This window comes from Haliotis cracherodii, unplaced genomic scaffold (assembly GCF_022045235.1).
Source record: "Haliotis cracherodii isolate W230 unplaced genomic scaffold, xgHalCrac1.p SCAF_7, whole genome shotgun sequence".
Lineage (NCBI taxonomy): Eukaryota > Metazoa > Mollusca > Gastropoda > Lepetellida > Haliotidae > Haliotis > Haliotis cracherodii.
Genome location: NW_027266330.1, coordinates 27,563,456 through 27,584,926, shown reverse-complemented (window position 1 = coordinate 27,584,926; position 21,471 = coordinate 27,563,456). Strand labels below are relative to the sequence as shown.

General features: G+C 40.5%; 1 protein-coding gene across 1 annotated transcript; it reads left to right on the top strand.

Moving 5' to 3' along the window:
- The first annotated feature begins 5,893 nt into the window (after positions 1-5,893).
- LOC139447496 (protein O-mannosyl-transferase TMTC4-like) lies at positions 5,894-19,998 on the top strand. The gene is made up of 16 exons (XM_071228895.1): positions 5,894-6,376; positions 6,686-6,905; positions 7,706-7,793; positions 8,613-8,725; positions 9,215-9,313; positions 10,183-10,347; positions 10,984-11,186; positions 11,673-11,853; positions 12,438-12,494; positions 14,529-14,600; positions 15,149-15,228; positions 15,740-15,847; positions 16,625-16,766; positions 18,300-18,414; positions 18,614-18,796; positions 19,154-19,998. The coding sequence occupies exons 1-16, from the start codon at positions 6,060-6,062 to the stop codon at positions 19,288-19,290; spliced, it is 2,280 nt and encodes a 759-aa protein (XP_071084996.1). The 5' UTR covers positions 5,894-6,059; the 3' UTR covers positions 19,291-19,998.
- The last annotated feature ends 1,473 nt before the right edge of the window (positions 19,999-21,471 follow it).

Below are 21,471 nucleotides of genomic sequence, written 5' to 3'. Positions count from 1 at the left end.
CTTCTACCTGGAGAAACATTGTGGAAAATAGGAAGTCCCCGCTACCGTGAAACAGTCCCATGAAACACGCATCATTGAATATGGGTGAAGAAAAGCAATTGAAACAGAAGATACCGATCAACTTACACATCTAACACCTGCATGTTTGTCTGTCTTATGCCGTCAGCCGAGCCCAATATTTTTCTGCTAACCTAATACGACACCGTATACGACAACTAAAGACAACATAACGAATTTATTGTGCCGAAAAGTTTACACTATTTGGTATCTTTGTCGCACATGTCACATTAAAACTTAAAACTCAACACTTAACACTTATAACCTAAGACGTTAAGGGTCAAAGGGAGACTACTCTTCAAACCCCAGAGGCCAAAACTTGTTGATAATTTTAACTCTATAAAATCTTTATTAAAGTCACGAACGTAATAAAAAAAACATTAACGTCCTTGCACATCAAAAGCAATGATATTAAAACACAAAACATTTCTGTACCAGAATTTTCTGTCATTAACACAGCTATCGATTTCGGGTTTTCAAATCCCTCATGTTCCGGAAGCAGTTGACATTTTGTGGTTTATATCAGGGACATGTGTCAGCTGTGTTAATAATTACAAGTCAATATCTCATACAAGTCATCAAGTTCTATATTTCACCCAAACCTACTCACAGTGGTACTTTATTGTATTTATGCCACTCAACGTTTTTCTTCTTTATATATTCAAATCAGTTATATGATATTACAGAGTTATGCACTGAGTAGCACGTCATGTGGTAGACTAATTAGGTGCAGGTTACATACCTATATAGCTATTTAAGTTGGCTACAGGTGTCCAACAATGCATATGTTTACAAATGGTGAAACGGCCAGGCTACATTTGCCATGTTTTTTAAGTAAGTGTGAAGCTAAATCCTTACAGCACATTAGTACCACTCAACTTTTGCCAAGGGCTATTTTGGTCCTTAGAAAATGTTGAGTAGTATATCTATATGAGCAGTATCATAGCACAAAATTGGTGCTAATGGTATAATGATAGGACAGTCTGCAAGTGAGAGCTAATTTAACAGGTCAGTGGTAGTAAGTAATAATAAATAGAGAATCTCACCCTCGTGTCTTTTGATATCAAATATATCAACACAAGTTGATAAAAGTGGAAAAAAATTCCGAGGCTTGCCGAGGAATTTTGCCACTTTTATCAACGAGTGTTGATATATTTGATATCAAAAGACACGAGGGTGAGATTTTATTTATCATCCAACATCATTCTTTCAACTTTTTCAATTTGTATACAGTAATTAGCAGTGTCTTCAGTGTAAAAAGTACTGCAAACAGCTTCAGTAGCAGAGCCATTAGTGATGTCATTTGATTGTGACGTCATGGTAACCAGTGACGTCACAATGGTCTACAATGCATTGTGATGTAATTTCATTGCAGCGATATCTACAGTGTAGATATCGTTTGATCTAAACCAAGCGATATCGCATGTGGGAGTCAGTTTTGGATGATAAATACCATTATTGTCTTTCTTTCTGTTTAACTTCTGAAATATGCAACCAATATACTTACTTAAACGATAGAGTGTTCCGCTATCATTAGTTGTAAGTACTGGAGTTATAAAAGATAGGATTTATACAACAATAGATTGGTGATAATATAACTATGACGGCAACATAGTTACATGCCAAGCTGTACCACGAACAATCGTAACATGTAGGTGAGGTGAGGTGAGGTGAGGTGAGGTGAGGTGAAATGGGGTTTAACGTCGCGTCCAAGATTATTGCACTTATATAGCGACGTGCATGCACGTGTGTGTGTGGCTGCTTGTACTAGTCCGGTCTGATGCCGATTTATAGTGCTAGCACACTGAGATACCACGACGCAGTTTAACATGAATACCTCACTCAGACACAGTATACTGACTCCGAGCCGACCAGTCCTTGTTTTAGCCCCTTAATGCCAAGCGCCAGACAGGGTAACAACAAGTCCCATTTTTTAACGCCTTTTGGTATGACGCGGCCGGGGATCGAACCCTGACCTTCCGCTCTCCGGGCGGACGCTCTACCTCTAGACCACGGAGGCGGTCGTAACATGTAGGTACATGGATGCCGGTGACAGCAACCTGTTCAACATGATGCGGTGACTGGGTTTCTGTCTACCAAGTGGCCGATGACACGTAGGCTATGATTGGAAGACAGATAAACATAAGCATTCATTGGTCCTTTGTATCTAATGAAAAACAATTGTAGAAGTCTGTTATAGTAAACTTGCTATCCCCCAAAAACACATCAGCAGGATGTTTGCCATGGCCCCAGACAAACTTTATATCTCTTATCGTAGGTAAGAGATACTAGGCATGCCTACCACAATATTTGATCACCGCCTGTTGGCTGAAGCGCTAAGCTTCCTGCGCGAACTAACAGTGGAACCAGCTTCATGATGTAAGATATATCGACTAGAGCGTGTAAAGTGATAGTTTACGTCGCACCGGCTGTTTTCAAGCCACATAGACACGAATATGGAGAGGACAACCTATGTAAGTGAAGATTGTGGCGTAATGCACTTACCTCGGAGACCTGAAAAGGTAATTTAATATTTCATTTTATAAAATCGAAAACGTATGAATAGGGTATTTTCATGCAACATCTGATTGGCAATGCTACGATTGTCTAATGATACATCAAGGGGATAAAACCGATCATATCCGTTTTTAGACAAATTGAAAACACGCATTTGACCTTCGACTGCCTAATGGTTTTCTATGATTTGTTTGTTTGTTTGTTTGTTTGTTTGTTCTCTTCCAATCTACTCAGCCATAGCCCAGTTACATGGTAGTGGTCTGTAAACAATCGCGTCTGTATCAAACAATCCAGTGATTGAAATCATGATCATCGATCTACGCAATTGAGATACTATAATATGCATCAACCAAATCAGCGAACCTGATCACCCGATCCTGTGAGTCGCTTCTTACGACAAACTTTTTGTTGTTTCGTTACGAGATGATAGCACGGTTACGATAAACAGTAAAGTTTTAATTATATTTTTATGGACATTTTATTGTATTGCATGGTAGTTCACCAGCATGACAGCTTGCGTCAACTTTTTCTTCCAAACCCTTGAGGACGTTTGTTTATTTCCCCGATAGATAGAGAAGATATTATTTCAGCTATCAATGGGTTAAAGTTTTCCGCAGGTTATGATATAATATTATTGCGAAGAAGAAGTGAGTGAGTGAGTAAGTATGGTTTAACGCCCCTTTTAGCAATATTCCTGCAATATCACGGCGAGGGACACCAGAAATGGGCTTCACACATTGTAACCATGTCGGGAATCGAACTCGGGTCTTCGGCGTGACGAGCGAACGCTTGCGAAAATGTAGACAATACTTTATTGATTATATGGTTAAGCTACACTTGTTTTTAAATTGGTGTTTTCCCAAGTCAGTGGTCAACATGTATTATTGTACTGCTTACTACGTGTGGTGTAACTGATTGCCCCAGACAAATATCGGGGTATTAGTTTACTGTCGATATTTAGCAAATATGTATTAGTATTTTGAACATGAGGATCAGGAAGAGGGCTTACGTTAATGAAATACTCACTGAAGCACTGGCGGGTTTGAAGATAATTTATTCACACTGTGTGCAGTTATTCAATAATATAATTCTACGAAAAAGGGTAACTTATATGTCGCTTCTGTTCGATTCGGTGTACAGGAAGCAACTGTTATATCCTCCTAAAAATGTGGGAATAAATGGGAAGATGTTTCAGAGTGATGAGACTATTTTTTCGGTATTTATTATAAAACGTCAACGCCATAGAATAACCAGTCTCGATTATCCACCGAAACAGATTCCATTGGGTGAGTGAGTGAGTTGGGTTTAACGCCGCTTTTAACATTATTCCAGTTATATCACGGCGTGTCAGCTTAATGTGAGAGGAAAGCCCGAAGTGGTGCAGGTCTTAGACGTTTACTACTTCGGTGAAACCCACGAGCACGGGTATGGTGCTGACAAACCTAGAAACATAATCGGGGTGAACCGGTATTCGAACCCACACTCTTAGGTTTCTGGCGTGTCCAGGGGACGCAACTCTGCACAGCGAATCGCGGCGCCTTAGACGACTGGGCCACCCGTGCCCCCCAGATTCCCTTGGGCTGAAAAGGCAATATGGTATATGAATGGGTCACTGAAAATTGGTGATGACACCAGGTGTCCTTCCCTAAATGTAACACGCGCCACTCGCACAATTTGCATAAAAATGTCAGTGTTTGTGTCTGACGCCGCACGGCAGTACTCCCGCCATACAAACTGTGCCGCCTGTTTACAAACCAGACAATCCAGTGAAACACAATACAGCATTGACTGACTTTGTTGAAACTAAAAACGATATGTTAAGTTTGAATTAAGTTTGTTGTGTGTAAGTGCAGAGATTCTGTGATTAGACAAATATAAGTTGTACATCTTTGTTTGATTGTCCTGTGGGACTGAGACAATGATGTGTCTTAAGTGCAATTCTGTTTTCTTTATCATAAATGAATTTGCTACAGAAGTTGTAATGTACTAATAATGTTCAGTTATCGTCAGATTGGAGTTATTTTGTTTCACTCTTTGATGACGATGTGGCTCTAATTTCAGATAGTGTATATGGATTACATAAACGGTTCAATGTATTGCATAATTATTGCAAGTCCAGGTCATTGTCCGTGGATGTGTCCAAACTACAATAGAACAGGAGGGAGATCAGCAAGAATCGAACATATTATGACTGTAATGTCGAAGTTGTGAATCAAAATAATTATCTTAATTATCTTAATCACAAGTCTCAAAGTTATAAAACGCAATAAAGGCCAAGAAGGCTTCATTTGACGTACCAATAATAACTAGTTTCCATACAGTTTACTTTAAGATTGTTTAAAAATGCCAGTTTTACTCTATTGTTCAGAAATATGAGATTACCAAAGACAGGAGTACACAGACAGGTTAAATTACGATGCTTGTAAACGTTTTCAGAATATAAAATTAAGGCAACTCCAAATGCGATGTTTTTGGAGAATGTGAAATATATTCTGTTTTGGATAAGGATTATCCATATAGCAAGCAGTAGATATACCCATAAGGCATATGTAATGCTTTATACACGTATGTCTTGGATTGTGCATATCGTCATACGTGGGCAACGTCTGTCAAGAATGTGTTGTTTACTTTGGGGGTTTGTTTTGTTAGTATCTTCCATGAAGTGAGCAGCGTTCAAATATTTCTGATGGATTTTAAACAAGGAGATAAAGATATGTTAACCCAAGAGGGGTTATGTAGTCTTCAATCTAGCTATAGGTTTGATTTATACTCGGCATAAAAGTTTAAGTTAGAACCTGAGTTGTGTATTATTGATTCTTTATTTGTTTTATATAGTCGCGAGTTGAGAAGATTCCGTACAGGTATGTCCAAGCTAGTTGTTTAGTTTAAAGTAGGTGTTCTAGGTGATTTACATTTGCTAGAGATAGAGTTTCATATTGTTATTATTTGTCCACTTTATAAAGCCTTTGCGAACACCCGGCGTCATCATTGATTTTCAGTGATCCATTCATATAATATTGACCACCAATTTTACGCCCAATGGAATACGTTTCCGGCGGATGGTTCAATTGTACGCACGCACGCACGCACGCATCCACGTCCCATTATAATGTCAAACCCCATTTCACCGCACCTCCCTAGTCTCGTATATTATTGATGTTATTAATATCCTTCTGTATATAGACCACATGTCACGTTCACAATCAACCAATTGAATTGAACTGAATTAACCTCAAGACTGCATCTGTCGACAGAACATTGATCACATATCAATGTCTGCTTTGAATACCTAATTCATAACAATACACACGACCGAACCTCGAGGGAATACAGACGTTTCTCCTGAATGAGTTCTGGAGCACCATGTAAGCTTTGTTGTTGTCTGACTTCACAAAGCTGAAGTATAATTCTACTTGCCATGATATATATTTTGAAACAACATTTACTCCTAACCCCCTCCTTGTCATCCATAGACTACACTAACCATGCTAGGAGCAAGACCACGAGCAAGGCGATCCAAGGACAGTGAAAATGGTTACCAGTCACAATGGGATGATGTGTTGCCTGTACCCAAACTCAGCTTCTCTGTGGCATCTGTCCTCGTCTTCTGTCTGGCGGTACTGTGTTTCGCGAACAGTCGTGATGGGGAGTTTGTGTTTGACGACTTGTGGGCCATCATCAACAACCGAGATGTATTACCCGAGACTCCACTCACCGCCGTATTTGTTCATGATTTCTGGGGACAGGTGTTGGATGAGAAAAGTCACAAGTCTTACAGACCACTTACTGTGATGACCTACAGGTATTGTATGTAACTAAACTGAACAAAAAAAGTTAGGAATCATAAATATTTGGGTGGCTATTGTTTTCTAATGAAATCTTAGCACACAATTTCATATTTCACATTATTAAATAATTCATGATTCCTCATGCTTTTGTTCTGAATATTATCAAATATTCATAGAACAAGGCTGTTTTCTGTTTTGCTCTCATTGTTGATTCTCTGTATGTTGATTCCAGTTGTAACGGGCAGTTTGAAAACATCAATAATTCTAACAAATCACTTGAACATGCGGTTTTTTTTACTTATCTTGTGAATGATACTCTCCAGGTGGAACTATGCCTGGGCAGGTGGCCTTCATCCTCGGGGCTTCCACGTTGTCAACATCGTCCTGCACGGCTTGGTGTCGGTCATCTTCCTGGCAGTATTCTCTGTCCTCATGTCTGGTTACCAGGTGGACCAGGAATCTGCCAGGCCGGTGTTTGCCTCGCCCCGAGCTGCTCTCCTGTGTGCTGTGTTGTTTGCTGTGCATCCCATTCACACCGAGAGTGTAAGTTAATAGTATTCCAGATTTCCAGAGATGATCGTTTTTGTTTCATTCGACTGCCTGTACATTTTCCTAAATGGTTAATGCGCGTACTTTCTTATGCAAACCAGACCATCAACTGGGGCTACAGTCAATTAAGTTTACAATCACATTAAACCACAATAATGAGAGGTTAACATTTGACGTTCTTGTAATAGTTGCAGTATGATGTACAGTAGGATCAGTGAGTTAGTGAGTGAGTATGGTTTTACGCCGCTTTTAGCAATATTCCAGCAATATCACAGCGGGGGACACCAGAAATGGGCTTCACACATTGTACCCATGTCGGGAATCGAACCCGGGACTTCGGTGTGACGAGCGAACGCTTTAACCACTAGGCTACCCGACCCCTCCAGGATCAGTGAAGATGTGGTCAGAACCATCAGCACACATATATAGAGACAATACTCAGGAAATTCATAGTTTCATGGTTAACACATCAGATGTCCTTGTTGTTGCAATGATACTGATTGCAGGGGCGGTAGGGTAGTTTAGTGCTTACAACGTTGGCTCGTCAAAAACCGTCCTCGAATTTCCACATGGGTACAATGTATGAAGCCTATTTCTAGTTGCCCCATCCTCCATATTGTTGAAATATTTTTGAAAATGGTGTCAAATACTTCCACTCTCTTATTTCTGTGGTACTGAGTTGGGCTGACCCTCTGCGCTTTGACTGCGGCGTAAATAACATTCACTTCACTTCCGTAAGGCCGTAAATCACTTAACGTAATACATTAAGTGGTCTTGACCTTGCTGTGTTGCAGGTTGCTGGGGTCGTGGGTCGGGCTGACCTGCTCTGTGCCTTGACCTTCCTTCTATCATTCCTTCTGTATGCCAAGGCCTGCCTCTCGCGTAAGCTGTGATGCTCTGCATCACACATATATCATATGGATATGTTTCTCAATTATCTTTTATCATTATTATTAGTAGAACAATGTAGTTGTATTAGTAGTAGTAGAAATAGTAGTAGTAGTAGTAGTAGTAGTAGTAGTAGTAGTAGTAGTAGTAGTAGTAGTAGTAGGTGAGGTGAGGTGAAATTGGGTTTAACGTCGTGTCCAAGATTAGTGCACTTATATAGCGACGTGCATGCACGTGTGTGTGTGTGTGTGTGTGTGTGTGTGTGTGTGTATGTATGTATGTGTCTGGCTGCTTGTACTGGTCCGGACTGATGCCGATTTATAGTGCTAGCTCACTGAGAAACTCACACAACCTCCTGAACATATTCGATCATGTTTTTAGATACTGCTGACGATTTCGCCTGTATACTGTTTGCGGATTTCTTTCAGAAAATAATCATGGTTTGTCGGTGGGAATATGTATGTTAAAAAGAAAGAAAAAGTAAAACCTTTCCGATAATTGTTTTGTTCGCAAAGTACTGTATGCAAATGTTAGTGTGTGGTTAACAAGTGTGCTTGCATTCAGCCCAAGACAATGTTTTGTTTTCTCGGTTTAATTTGTTTCACTTTAAGATCGGCAGAATCCTTAAGCAAATTGCAAAAAAATGTCTGACATTTATTGGTATCGCATCTGCATTCAAACATTTATAGTCAATACACAACAGCTTAGAGTCTAACTAATTTCTTCATATTAAGTACTCTGAACGCATTACGATTTATACAAAACCATCGTCAAGTATAAATATGAGTGAAACGTTTTGTCTGTTCTTTTCAGCTTCATCCATAGTCGGTTACCGTCCCGAGTCCTTCTCCATTGTGTCTCTACTGGCCAGTATGTGTCTGTGTGTCGTGTCCACCTTCTGTAAGGAGCAGGGCATCACTGTCATAGTAAGTGTAGTCAGTGTTTCAACCCTGGTGAGTTACCGTCCCGAGTCCTTCTCCCTGGTGTCTGTCCTGGCCAGTATGTGCCTGTGTGTCGTGTCTACTTTCTGTAAGAAGCAGGGCATCACTTTCATAGTAAGTGTATTCAGTGTTTCTTCCCTGGTCATTTATGTCCCGAGTCCTTCTCCCTGGTGTCTGTACTGGCCAGTATGTGTCTGTGTGTCGTGTCCACCTTCTGTAAGGAGCAGGGCATCACTGTCATAGTAAGTGTAGTCAGGGTGTCATGCCTGGTCAGTTACCGTCCTGAGTCCTTCTCCCTGGTGTCTCTACTGTCTGTGTGTGTCTATGTGTGTCTGTGTGTGTCTGTGTCTCCCCTTCATCTATAGATCGTGTCTTTGCCCCTATACTCAACAATGTTCAATATTCATCTTTGCGAAGACCAGCCGAACTGTAAACTTATAACTATGCAATGTAACATATATTATGTATTTACAGGGTGTCTGCAGTGTGTTTGACATCATCGTTGTGTGTAGGGTGGATCCTTTCCAGTGGCTGTCATATAAGCACTACTTGTTCAACAAACAGGTTGTCAAGGTAACATAGAACGACAGCATTACATGCGATATTGTGAATTATTTGATAAGCTTTGTTTGTTTGTTGTTTAACGGCGCACTCCGCAATATCCAAGCTATTTAACGGCAGTCTGTAAATATTTCATTCTGGGCCAAACAATTAGACATCGATCCACAACGTCCACGTACGTTGACTCGCAATCACTGATTCTGACCGCCCAATCCATTCGATCGCCTCCTTCGACCAACAGAGGTTGTGGGGACCCGGCATTTCTATGAGGAAAAGTACAAGTGCGCCAGAACATTGTCATCAATAATAATTTAAGTTAAGATTGGAGTGAGTGATTGAATATGTTGGGGTTAACAGTATTCCAGTTTTATCACGGCGTGTCAGCTTGTAAGGAAAACCCAAAGTCTCTTTACCACTTTGGTGAAACCCGCAAGCACGGGTATGGTGCTGACAAACCTAGAAACATAATCAGGGCGAAGAGGGAATCGAACCCACAAGCAAAGGTGTCGTTATGATAAACATTTTACACAGATCCAAAATTTGATATTTTTCATTGGTTTGTTATGTTGAAATATATGCGAGTGTCAGGGTGAGTACATATTTTTGGTAGCGTGATGATCAACGGTGTATTTGAGGAAATACTGATTTGAGTTTCTTTTACCGCGAACTAATATTCAATCACTGAATTATTACTTCTTTACGAAAGGGAAGTCGAGACGACCGCATTGACACTTACCAATTAAAGGGAGAGATATAGTATAAAAACATATATTTTCTACTGCAAGTACACGTAATCCAGTAAGACCTTGTTAAAAGAATTATAAGGCTACATGATTGATCAGAACATGGTCTCCAGGAGCGCTCCGATATTTCTACTTCAGGACCGCTTGCAACCATGGATGAGGAGTCTCATCAAGCGTCACCTCATCCTCCTCCTGGCCGGCGTGTCTCTCCTCATCACTCGAATATGGATCATGGGATCAACAACACCCATTTTCTCAGATGGTGACAATCCGCATTCTTTAGTAAATGGAAGTGTATTGAAAGTTAGTATGACAAGCTATGCAGATTTATGCTGATATGTAGTAAGTCAGTTGGGTTTAACGCCACTTTTAACAGTATTCCAGTTATATCACGGCGTGTCAGCTTAATGTGGGTGGTATGGTGCTGACAAACCTAGAAACATAATCGGGCCGAACCCGGATTCGAACCAACAATCACAGGTTTCTGGCGTGCCCGAGGGACATAACTCTGCACAGCGAATCTCGGCGCCTTAGACGACTGGGCCCCATGCTAATATATAACAGTGAACGTCTAACTATATGTCTTTGGAAACTCAAATGTTAAAAATATACCCTGCTACGCGTAAAGTTATTAAAAGCCTCCTCAAATTATGCCCAAAACAACGTTAAACCCAACTTTCGCTCTTAATTGTGTAGTTACATACTTGGAGGCTCATTTATCACACATAATTTGTTCGTTGGATGTGTTGGAAAACCATTTTTTGCTCCTCCTTGCTGACACAAACATTGAATGTCTTGAATCATTGATTCAGAAACGTTTCTATCTCCAACCAAAAATCCCATGTCCCAAGAATTGTAAATGGGTAGTCCCCATAAGTCATGCAATACACGCAGGGCCACAGTGTCTTCAACAACATTCTTTTACACTTATGTTCATAGGTCTTGAACTACAACTATCTCTATGCAATGAACACTTGGATCCTTTTAAACCCGTGGTGGCTGTGTTTTGATTGGTCGATGGGCTGTATACCTGTCATCACCTCATTGGCTGATCCCAGAATACTGGCAGACCTATCTCTCTGGGCTGTCTTTGGTGTGTTACTATTCCATTGTTGGAATGGTGATCTCAACAGTTTCCGCCGGTGAGTTGTTTTAATTGACTTTGGGGTTGAAGGGTCTGTTCGAAACAGACTGTTGTTTTTGTCGCTGTTTTAAGGCATGCAATAGTTTTGACAGTGTTTTTCAAGACATTCAATGAACGTATTTCTTTTGAATCTATACAGATCTTTATTCCTAAAGAATGTAGACCTCCGGTCCAAGTTCATGCAGGTGGTCAGTCTGTATATAATGAATATAACAAGTCATCGAGCCTGACCACCAGACCACCTGATCCCGTAAGCCACCGTAAACCATCAAAATATGGTACTTATCTTCGACGTGACCTTCATTACAAAGAGTTACAGCCTTTTATTTCCAGGAATATTTCTTTTGTAAAGTCCAGGACATTATTACTGTTGTATTTTGTGGAAGGTACAGAAAATCAACTAAACATGGTATAAAATTGTATCAATACCATACATGACTGTATAAACAAACTTTACTACATTTTACCGTTTTTTTCTGTTTAGCATCCTGATAATTTCACTAGCCATGATTGGTATTCCCTTCCTGCCAGCCAGCAACCTGTTTTTCCGTGTGGGCTTCGTGATCGCAGAGAGGATCCTGTACCTGTCCTGTGCTGGCTTCTGTATGTTGGTGGTGCTCGGGGCTAGACAGATTTGTTTTCACTTCCACTCAACTGCTAAACAGGTAGCTTCAAATATACGTACACGTTATAATATTGCATGTTTCAAACTTGAAGTGTGATTACATTTATTGATATACATATTCATATTGCTTGATTGATTTATTGATATAGTCCTAATAAGGTACTATTCACCTCTTTGGGCGGTCGGGTAGCTTAGTGGTTACATCGCCGAAGCCCCGGGTTCGATTCCCGACATGGGTACAATGTGTGAAGCCCATTTCTGGTGTCCCCGCCGTGATATTGCTGGAATATTGCTAAAAGCGGCGTAAAACCATACTCACTATTCACCTCTTGGTCAAAATAAAGCTTGCATAACATATTTGATACATGAAGCAGGAAATATGATAAATATCGACCAATAACCTTCTTTCTTTGTTGTAAACTGCTTCGTGAACAGTAAGGTTGAACATTGATCCTAATTTCTCTGAACTGACATGATGTTGAATTCAAGTATGTGTAAAATAAATATCTTCATGATTAATTCAGGGGAGCGGTGCACTACTTTTTTCTGTGCCTTTTGCTATGCAGAAAAATACAACTACGGTGTATGTGTATTCACCTTCCAGTGCCTTTGTCTGTATTACAGATGGTTACAGCTGGCTTCACGTTCCTCATAGTTATATTTGCTCTCCGGTCAATACAGGTAGGTGAACATTTGTAATATATGTCAGAATCATTTGACTGTGTGCTCGAATTAATCATTTTCCTGGTTATGATTCCTGGTTTGTTCGCATCATATCCGTGGTTTCACCAAAACCCAGAGTCATTCATTACTTGGGATTTTCTTCCAACATAAACCTGACGTTTAAAGTTCAAAGTGGCGTTAAACCTAACTCACTCACATATAACTACATGAACATCCTACCCAACACAATTCCTACCCATCCAGCTACCAAGTGTCTCTATCGAATTACAGATCCACTGTGACTGTCTCATCCCAATATGACTACCTACAGCTTGACAATTCAGTTAACCATACAGTTAACCATTCCACATCCATCAAAATCACCGACCTCATTTGTCTTAGCAATCTTGTTAACCAAGTTCATCGTGTAATTTCCTATCACCGCCCCTGACTCTCCTTCCATCCTACCTCCATGTACCTCCCACGCCCTCAATGTACATGGATCATGGGTCATATTCACCTTCTCCAGTCTCCTTCATTATCCACCTCCTCCTAGCTTCACCGCTATTCACCCATCACTGACATCCTTTTCTATCCATGAACTTACTATGAAATAACTTGGCCCACCCTACCTCTCACACCATCTATCAACCCCAGCTTTCCCCTCTATCTGTTAATCCCCTCCTTATCAACTCAACCATCCCCTTTCGTTTCCCTCCCTAACAATCTATTCTAACCTCCCTCCATATGAAATCAACCAACCCTATTCTCTCCATTGACACCTATCCCAACCTCCCTCCTTATCAAAACACACAACCCTTTCTCTCTTCCTCGACACCTATCCCAAACCCCCACCTTATCAAAACACACAACCCGTTCTCTCTTCCTCGACTTCTATCCCAAACCCCCACCCTATTCAAATACACAACCCGTTCTCTCTTCCTCGACACCTATCCCAAACCCCCTCCCTATCAAAACACACAACCCGTTCTCTCTTCCTCGACACCTATCCCAAACCCCCACCCTATCAAAACACACAACCCTTTCTCTCTTCCTCGACACCTATCCCAAACCCCCACCCTATCAAAACACACAACCCGTTCTCTCTTCCTCGATACCTATCCAACCCCCTCCCCATCAAAACACACAATCTTTTCTCTTATTTTCTGTCATTTGATTTATTAACTGTAAATAAGCATAAAAGGTAAATCTATGGGAGAGGGCGTTCTACGTTGTGATAACTTGTGCCCAATCCTTTTCATGAGAATAAAATATGTTTAAACTAAACTAATCTTTTCTCTCTTCCTCATCTTGGTAGAGCGTCCGCCCGGGGAGCGGAAGGTCCGGGGTTCGATCGGCTCGGAGTCAGTATACTGTGTCTGAGTGGGGTATTCATGTTAAACTGCGGCATGGTATCCCAGGGAGCTAGCACTATAAATCGGCATCAGTCCGGATTAGTACAAACAGCCACACTCACACGTGCATGCATATATTAGTGAAATAATCTTGGACGTTAAACACAATTTCACCTCACCTTACCTCACCTCACCTCACCTTACCCTACCAAAACATCCAAACTTGTCTCTCTTCCTAGACACATATCCCAAACTCACTCCCTATTCAACCCTTTCTCTCTTCGTAAACATCTATCCCAACCTCCCTCTTTATCAAAACATCAAACCTTTTCTCTCTTCCTGGACACCTATTCCAAACTCAGTCCCCATCCAATCCTTTCTCTCTTCGTCAACATTTGTATCAACCTCCCTCTTTATCAAAACATCCAATCCTTTCTCTCACCCTAACTTATCCCCATCGACCTCCTCATGAAAACACACAACTCAGTCTCTGGTCATATATCCCACCCTCCCTCCCACCCTCCAAAACACCTGTATGTACCTCCACCCACACTTCTTATTCTAATTACCTTCTTTTGTTTTTCCCCGTTCACTTCCCTCTACGGGTGAATAAAATCATGATGATATGATCAAGGTTTCAATATCTCGTGGTCTTTTGTTAAGGATAAAATGTTCCATCAGGCTGCTATATTTCCAGAGAAACAACGACTGGAGATCTCGCATTGCATTGTTCACATCAGGCGATAAAGTATGCCCAGAGAATGCAAAGGTAGGGTTGACAGTTTTGTCTGACGACTTTCGTATTACATACGACCGTCCATCTTCGTTTCCCTTTGTTCACATTGTTAGAAAACAGGTATAGATTTGGAAGGAATAACCGTTGCATATTCTGTTGACTGATGGATTAATGGATTTGATTCAGTGCACATTATTTTTAGATAATTATTTTCTGGGATACATTTAGGTCCCTACATAATACATTGTATTTCTTCTATATTTCAGAAAGCAGTTATTTGATGAAAGAAATTCTAATTCACATGAATATAAGTCTAATTTAATTTTCCAATGGTCTATGGGTGGTACGTCTACGATAATTTAGGCTGTCAGCATTATTTATCTGAAATACCTTTCAAAGCTGCCTTAAACCCAACTTACTGGTTCCACTGCTCACCAACAGTTTCACTTGCAAAGCTGAAACATTTGCAATAATCATGAAACTTTTCATCATAAAGTGTACTTTGTTTTCCATAAATTTCAATTTGTTTCACGATGCAATTATGTATTTTTAAATATGGCACATTGTTTTTTTTATTATAGATTCAATTTGGACTCGGCGGCTATCATGAAGCAATCAACAATACAGACTATGCCATGATGAAATACAGGCTCGCCATCGAGTATGTACCGAATATTTTGGCTTGTTAAAAGAAACGCAGAGAAAACATCGGATGCTCATTAACATCACGTGTTTTGTTTGATGCCTTTGTATGAGAGACATAGTGTGTGTCCCCGGCCGCGTCATTCATACCAAAAGACGTTAAAAGATGGTACTTGTTGTTACCCTGTCTGACGCTCGGCATTAAGGGGCTAAAACAAGGACTGGTCGGCTCGGAGTCAGTATCCTATGTCTGAGTAAGGGTATCCATGTTAAACTGCGGCACGCACACACACACACACACACACACACACACACACACACACACACACACACACACACACACACACACACACACACACACACACACACCTACACACACACACACACACACACACACACACACACACACACACGTGCATGCATGTCGCTATATAAGTGCAATAATCTTGGACGCGACGTTGAACCAAATTTCCTCTCATCTCACTTATAATGTCCTGAAACATTATTCATTGTTTCCTTTCTACTTATAGACTGAATCCCATCGATGCCAAATCAATGCTCAACCTGGCCGTGATTCTCAGACAAAGAGGAGATGTCATTGAGGCTAAACAGCTGCTGGAGAGATCTATCAGTATCAAGTATTGCAATTTTCATCACGTTCTCTCTTAAACGTATTACATCAACATCATGACATCACTGTACATCATTAATATCAGTTTGTCAGTAAGCAGACATTCATCAGGAGGAGACGATTGAAACTCCTTTCTAAAAGTTAGCATTTTGCCACACTCTCCTACCCAGAGTTCCATGCGGCCGGCAGCTAGCCAGCATAGTACCTCTGCCACAGGCCAGCGCCATGTGACGATTCGTCCCATCTTTCACAGTCCATTCAAGATATTGAATATGCTTTTCATCCGTTTCATGTTTGACAAGTCTACACATTTTCATAAACAAATGTCAATGAATGGTTACGGTTCAGTAAGAAAGTATGCTCATACGTGAAAATCTACTTGTTTTTGCGTAGTTATCCTTTGTTTACATTGGTTGTACGTCTCCACGCGCTGTCATCGAAGCCCAACGGAGAGCTAGCGATACGGTCACTTTGATGTATGAATATATATAGTCATGCAACTCACTGTCGCAGCTGTAGTTGCATATCTATATAATTATGCAAAACAATATGTAAAGCTCCCCCAAATACTTGCATCAGTCCGTTCTATACTGATTTCTGAAAAGCGCATTTGTTTACTAACAAGAGAAAAGTCCGGTCACATGATATGCAAATAAGCCTGTGTCACCACTGCACCGGAGTGTGATTTTACCAATGAAAACAATCCACCAATCACTGTTTTAGTACCTTCACATCCTTGCTGATACCTAAATGTTCATCTTATACGATCACCCTTTATTGACAGTTCGCATTGTGCGGTTGCATGGATGAACCTGGCTGTTGTGCACGCCGAGCTGAACAGGACTGATTTGGCCGAGGCCAACTTTCTTGAGTCTATTCGACAAAACGATACCTGCTCAGACTGCTACTTTAACCTAGGTAATCTGGTAAGTATTTGCATTGTACACTCTGAGTGATAGCCCTTAATCAGTCATATTAACATGTTCAATATAGTGAAGCATTATCAGACAAATACAGCATGTCACTGATTGTAGACACTGCTGTCCGTTCTTCAGCATACATCTCTGTAAAGTCATGATGTTTCAACTGTATAACTACTCCTTATAGCTTAATTATATATTTGTTCATGCTTTACCTTCTCAATCACAAATGTTGATAATCATCAGAGTGTGTATGGTTTTACGCCGCTTTTAGCAATATTCCAGCAATATCACGGCGGGGGACACCAGAAATGGGCTTCACACATTGTACCCATGTCGGGATTCGAACCTGGGTCTTCGGCGTGAAGGGCGAACGCTTAAACCACCAGGCTACCCGACCGCCCCTGATAATCATCAGAAATATAATCCAGATAAACTCCTTTTGAAAATCCTTTTTTAAAGGTGTTATTCATTCCGTTCTTTCCGTGATAATTATATGCATACACACATCTGCACATGATGGTACGTCACTCAAACGCAATAATGTTGATATCTTAAGAACAATCCTCTAAGGTTATAAGTAAAATTCTTCATCGTCAATACTTCAAAGGTGATGTCAGTTATATTCAGTTTGAGGCTATCTGTCCGAAAGATTATTGTCGTACAAAATTGCTACGGCCATTAGACCCGTGAAGATCCGGGGTTGAATGTCTTCAGCAACCCATGCTTGTCGTAAGAGGCGACTAACGGGATCGGGTGGTCAGGTTCGCTGACATGGTTGATGCATGTCATTGATCCTAATTGCGTGGGTCGATGCTCATGATGTCAATCACTGGATTTGTCTGGTCCAGACGCGAATATTTACAGAGCGCAGTCATATAGCTGGAATATTGCTGAGTTCGGCGTCAAACAACAAACAAACAAACAACGCTACGGCCATTATGTTGGTAAGAGCGATGATACTCTGGAGGCCCAACGCATTTTACATCACACCTTCCTTTTCTCCTGTCTGTGAAAGGGCATTTATCCGCACAGAAGACATTCATAACTGGCTTATGTATATTTCTAATAGCCTTTGCACCTATAGTTTCTATTGTAAAAGTACACTTGTCGATATTTTCACACAAAGACATCCACAGAAATACTGTTGCCTTCGTTGTGATGGTCGTAACATGTGTGTAACATTCTTGTCCATAATTCACGTAGAATAGTTTATGCTACTTCTTGTGTTCAAGTGTTGAAAGAATTAATTTAATGAGATCCTTGAGGGTTCCAGGTTAGATCTGGTCTCGAACAAACTATGCTTGTGAGAGGCGATTAAAGGGATCGGGTGGTCAGGCTTGCTGACTTTGTTGATCCATGTCATCGTATCCCAATTGCGTAGATCAATAATCCTTGTGTCAATCACTGGATTGTCTGGCCCAGACTCGATTATTTACAAACCGCTGTCATATAGCTGGAATATTGCTGAGAGCGGCGTTAAACAACACACAATTACACAGCTTCGTTATGAGAGTCGTTACCTTCATGTTTTATTAGTATCGAGACACGGGACGGCCGACAGAGGCGGTCAGTGCATGGGGGAATGCTACACATATTTACCCCCCGTACACGTCAGCCTGGAAAAACTCCATCCTGCTTCTTGATGATCTTGGTAAGACATAAATAACGTGAACACATATTTTTATTTTCATAACTTTATTTGAATAAAAAATCATTTTTAGATTTAATAAAAACTATGTCTCCCAAGCCAGCCATCCTTTAAGAACTAAACTATTTCGTGTCTCTTAAGTACAGGTATCTTTTGAAGCCATACAAATGGTCGCAAATCGAGTCTGCTTTCTCTCATTCAGGGAAGTACGACCATGCTATTGAGGTTGGCAAGAAAGCATTAAAGGCACTTCCTCGTGACTCAGACCTGATATTCCGCCTGGCCAATATTTACATCCTGGCAGATAAGTACAAGGAGAGTGAGGACCTCTTCCTGGCTGGTATACAGATAGACAAACACAGCGCCCGGTTCCATCACAATCTAGGTAATATTGCTTGAGTTTGTTGAAACATTTTCATAAGAAAATAATTGCATAATATTCTCTGCGCTCATGATTTTCAAATGTAACCAGCACCGACTCCTAATAACTTCTCACGCATTTTGAGAGCTCCCCCATGTATGTCTCCAGCTTAATTTCGAATTTCACCTCTAGGTGAGTATTGCACGGTTTGATCAGACATATTATGTTTATAACATTGTTTTACACTTTTTAATATGATTCTATCATAACTTTGAGTTTAACGCATCAACTGATTTCGAGTTTCTTGATGTTATCTGCTGGTATTCGAACATCCTGTTCTTTTGGCTTGTTGGTTTAGTCACTGTTTTTCTGTCTTCTCAGGTGTATTGTATCATCGATGGGGAAAGAATGAGAAAGCCGAAGCAGCCTTCGCAAGAGCAGTTAAACTAAACCCAAATGATGCGACGTACCTTAAAAACCTGCGGTTGATTCAAGCCAAAATTAGGCCTAATGTATAGGTCATACTCAACAAGACCATACCATGTCCACACAACACGAACAGTTGAAATTAGCTGTGATTATGTACCTCACAACTACGCATGGTCAGTGTCATGATGTCATTGATGTCACAAGGCGATGTGCTGAACAGTGTGGTTGTGAAGTATTGGAATAAACTAATCAATTATCAAGATCGTCAATATGGATCGTTAGGATTATGTTTCGGAGTGAATGAGTTGGGTTCAACGCCGCTTTCAACAGTATTCCAGTTATATCACGGCGTGTCAGCTAATGTGGGAGGAAAGCCCGAAGTCATGCAAGTCTCAGACCTTTACCACTTTAGTTAAACCCACGAGCACGGGTATGGTGCTGAAAAACCGAGAAACATAATCGGGTTGTACCCGGATTAGAATCCACAATCATAGGTTTCTGGTGTGCCAAAGGGACGCAAATCTACACAGCGAAGTGCGGCGCCTTATAAACCTGGGCCACCCGTGCCCCATTATGTTTCTGAGGATTGCTAGACCAGGGAAGAATAAATGTGCACATATTTGTCATAACTGGTTCTTCTGTTTAATGCGAGGAACCTCTCTGGTATCAAAGCTAGATTGGGTTCCAGTGAGTAGGTGTGGTTTTATGCTTGGTTTGTCCTGAGAAGACCCTGCAATAATTATGAATACACTGTATTTTATTTTACCACATCGCATGGCAAGATGTAAGGACACAACAACAGGGGATGTTATTACTCGCCTGGCAGTTACAGAGGTACTCTCATGTATTGCCCAATGTTATCGTGGGGAATGGACAATGCAAGTATCGCACAAAATACATGTATGTATTATACTTGTATATATTCTACAAAGTACTTGTATATGTTCCACAAAGTACTTGTATATGTTCCACAAAGTACTTGTATGTATTCCACAAAGTACTCGTATGTATTCCACAAAGTACTTGTATGTGCTCCACAAAGCACTTGTATGTGTTCCACACAGTACTTGTATGTGTTCCACAAAGTACTTGTATGTGATCCACAAAGTACTTGTTTATGTTCCACAAAATACTTGTATATGTTCCATAAAGTACTCGTATGTGTTCCACAAAATACTTGTATGTGTTCCTCAAAGTACTTGTATGTGATCCACAAAGTACTTGTATGTGCTCCACAAAGTACTTGTATGTGCTCCACAAAGTACTCGTATGTGTTCCACAAAATACTTGTATGTGTTCCTCAAAGTACTTGTATGTGTTCCACAAAATACTTGTATGTGTTCCACAAAGTACTTGTATGTGCTCCACAAAGTACTTGTATGTGCTCCACAAAGTACTTGTATGTGTTCCTCAAAGTACTTGTATGTGTTCCACAAAATACTTGTATGTGTTCCACAAAGTACTTGTATGTGCTCCACAAAGTACTTGTATGTGCTCCACAAAGTACTTGTATGTGTTCCTCAAAGTACTTGTATGTGTTCCTCAAAGTACTTGTATGTGCTCCACAAAATACTTGTATGTGTTCCACAAAATACTTGTATGTGTTCCTCAAAGTACTTGTATGTGATCCACAAAGTACTTGTATGTGTTCCACAAAGTACTTGTATGTGCTCCACAAAGTACTTGTATGTGCTCCACAAAGTACTTGTATGTGTTCCACAAAGTACTTGTATGTGTTCCTCAAAGTACTTGTATGTGCTCCACAAAGTACTTGTATGTGTTCCACAAAGTACTTGTATGTGATCCACAAAGTACTTGTTTATGTTCCACAAAATACTTGTATATGTTCCATAAAGTACTCGTATGTGTTCCACAAAATACTTGTATGTGTTCCTCAAAGTACTTGTATGTGATCCACAAAGTACTTGTATGTGCTCCACAAAGTACTTGTATGTGCTCCACAAAGTACTCGTATGTGTTCCACAAAATACTTGTATGTGTTCCTCAAAGTACTTGTATGTGTTCCACAAAATACTTGTATGTGTTCCACAAAGTACTTGTATGTGCTCCACAAAGTACTTGTATGTGCTCCACAAAGTACTTGTATGTGTTCCTCAAAGTACTTGTATGTGTTCCACAAAATACTTGTATGTGCTCCACAAAGTACTTGTATGTGCTCCACAAAGTACTTGTATGTGCTCCACAAAATGCTTGTATGTGTTCCTCAAAGTACTTGTATGTGTTCCACAAAGTACTTGTATGTGCTCCAC

Excerpts from the sequence above, each read along its gene's own strand:
- LOC139447496 (XM_071228895.1), top strand. The coding sequence starts at position 6,060 with ATGCTAGGAGCAAGACCACGAGCAAGGCGATCCAAGGACAGTGAAAAT. Across the intron at positions 7,794-8,612 it reads TGCCAAGGCCTGCCTCTCGC|CTTCATCCATAGTCGGTTAC; the intron begins GTAAGCTGTGAT and ends TGTTCTTTTCAG. Across the intron at positions 15,848-16,624 it reads GAGAGATCTATCAGTATCAA|TTCGCATTGTGCGGTTGCAT; the intron begins GTATTGCAATTT and ends CTTTATTGACAG.